We start from the raw sequence: 2,528 nt of genomic DNA on the forward strand, positions 1-2,528 counted from the left end.
ATCATTGTATTTTCTTCAAAAATATTTAAGATTTCAGTAAGCTTTCAAAGAACGATAAAGATACCGAGAGAGGCACGTGCTACACGACTCCAGGCAGATATGTGCAGCTTTCCAACAGCACGAAGTGCTTCTGTTTGAGGAGGGAGAGAGTTGACGACACTCACAGATTTTAGTTCATACCTGGACGGTCTGACGTGACTCTCGGAAGCGGACGTGACTCTCGGAAGCGGACGTGAGGTTTCTCCTGGGGGACTCTAGGCGTCGGTAATAACGAACTGGCTAATCTGTTCCAGAAGACTTTCCAGTCGGGAATTACCTTGGATAATTTCCTGGCAGTGTTACCGAGGGGTGCTACAGGTTCGAGACAAGCTCGTCAGAGATGTGCTCAGAGAGAGGAAACCGTTCTACACGCACTCGTTCAATGTCCGAACACTGTTGACTCGCTGAGTTATGTCAAACATCTCCTGTCACGTGTGGAACGGATCTGTCTGTGTTGTGTCGACGCCCCCAGGCGAAGAAGTAGGATCTCCCAAGACATATAAAGAGAGGTAGTCTGGCCGTGGCAGGAGTGTTGAGTAGCAGTTGTGCAGCGGTTGAGTAGAGATCATCCAAAGATGCTAGATAGCAGTAACTTGAGACATAACAGTCTGTTAGCCAAGTACATAGAGATTATTGCCTCGCCACCTTCCTATAATTGAGTAGGTGATGCAGTTTTCTTTGTCTGGTAGCAATTGCGAAAGAGGTTGTTTGATGGATGAAGCTGAAAGGCATGAGGACAGAGACTTTCCTGTTTGGTAGATCCCTTATCGACATTTTCAAGTTTAACTTGAAAAGCAAAATGAAGACAGAGAGGGAGGTGCTGCCCTCGAAAGGTTGCAAAAATAAAAGTTGGTACTGCTCTAAGTACAGACATATGAGTCGCAGAACAGGAATTGGAGAGGGCACTTGCTCTTGTGTTCAGGGAAATCTTGGTTGGTGGTGTCCCTTGATTACCCCCCAGAGGTCCTCCTGTATTACGAGAACAACATCACTATCATTCTTTTTCCTTTTCTTTTCTTTTACAGTCGTATACTCTCTATCTTTCCTTTGTTTTATTGTAATTTTTTTGATCGTTTCATTATATGTAAAAACCCTCAAACCTTGTCTTCCCATTGTCCCATTCATCCGTCGCTCTGGTTGTAAATAAAAGAAAATATTATTATTATACTTATTGTTGTTGTTACTGTTGCTGTTTTGTTGTTGCCGCTAATGCTGCAGTTGTTGTTGTTAATCCTCATCATCAAAGTCATCTAGTCGTCGTCATCATCATCATCATTTCTATTATTAAAGTTGTGAGCTGACAGAAACCTTAGAGCATTGTACAAAACGCTCAGCAGCATTTTCCTTCCGGCTCTTTACAATCTCGGTTCAAATCCCACCGAGGTCAACTTTACCGTTCTTTCCTTCTGATCATTAAACACCGATGTCTATATGATCGACTTATGATGTGCCTAAAATTTGAATCTATTTATCATTATCATTATTATTATTATTATTATTATTATTATTATTATTATTATCATTATTATTATTATTATTATTATTATCATTATTATTATTATCGTTGTTCAGTAGTTTTATTTTTATAACGTGCTTTCACTTCACTACCGAGCGCAGCTCTGTGCGCCTTGGGTATGTGCTGTGGTTTGCTGTGATGCTCTTATGGTTACTGTGTTGAAAGTGTTTTGCATAGGATGTGTGCAGTGCCCAGTAGTGCAATTTTCTGTATGTTATATATATTTGTCACATACAGAAAATTGCACTACTGGGCACTGCATTTATTATTATTATTATTATTATTATCATCATCATCATCATTATTATTATCATTATTATTATTATTATCAATATTACTATTATTTTTTATTATTATTATTATTATTATTATTATCATTATGCAGGTTTTTGATGCATTTATTGTGATCGCTTCTTTCGCCCTGGATTTTGTATTCCTGGATAGCCAATGGTATGAGACGGGTAAAGATGCAAGTACTATTCTGGTTTTGTTGCTTCCTTGGCGCGTCGTTCGGATAGTTAACAGTAAGTGAACAATAATAATGTTGTTGTTAATGCTGTGGTCATGCCTTTAGATGTAATTAATTGGAGCCTTTAATCAAATCCTCTTACTGATCAGTCAGTCAGACAGACTATATCAAAGTATACAATATCATGGGTCAATTTCAGCTCATCATATCAATCAATTTTGCACTTGGTATCAGATGATACAGTGGTTTACTTACACCACGTGGTTTTTAGTGATGGCAAGCATGAAAACAACATGGTGAATCAGTGCGAAATCGATTGGCTGAAAAAGATCTTTAATGCTGTGTACTTTAATGTATACCCACTCAATTGAGAACTATATATATATATGTGCGTGTGCGTGTGTGCATGAAATTGACAAATATATGAGTGCTTTTTCTTTACTTTATGGGTTCTTACACACACACACACACACACACACACACACACACACACACACACACACA

The 2,528-nt window shown here is 38.5% G+C and overlaps 1 protein-coding gene across 1 annotated transcript in view; it reads left to right on the forward strand.

Moving 5' to 3' along the window:
- LOC106880459 (uncharacterized) overlaps window positions 1-2,528 on the forward strand; it is a 139,635-nt gene that overhangs the window by 127,964 nt on the left and 9,143 nt on the right. The window contains exon 6 of the mRNA XM_052976615.1: window positions 1,941-2,079. Coding sequence (XP_052832575.1) covers window positions 1,941-2,079 — 139 coding nt within the window. The remainder of the gene's footprint in view (window positions 1-1,940; window positions 2,080-2,528) is intronic.

The sequence above is a fragment of the Octopus bimaculoides genome, chromosome 25, assembly GCF_001194135.2.
Source record: "Octopus bimaculoides isolate UCB-OBI-ISO-001 chromosome 25, ASM119413v2, whole genome shotgun sequence".
NCBI lineage: Eukaryota > Metazoa > Mollusca > Cephalopoda > Octopoda > Octopodidae > Octopus > Octopus bimaculoides.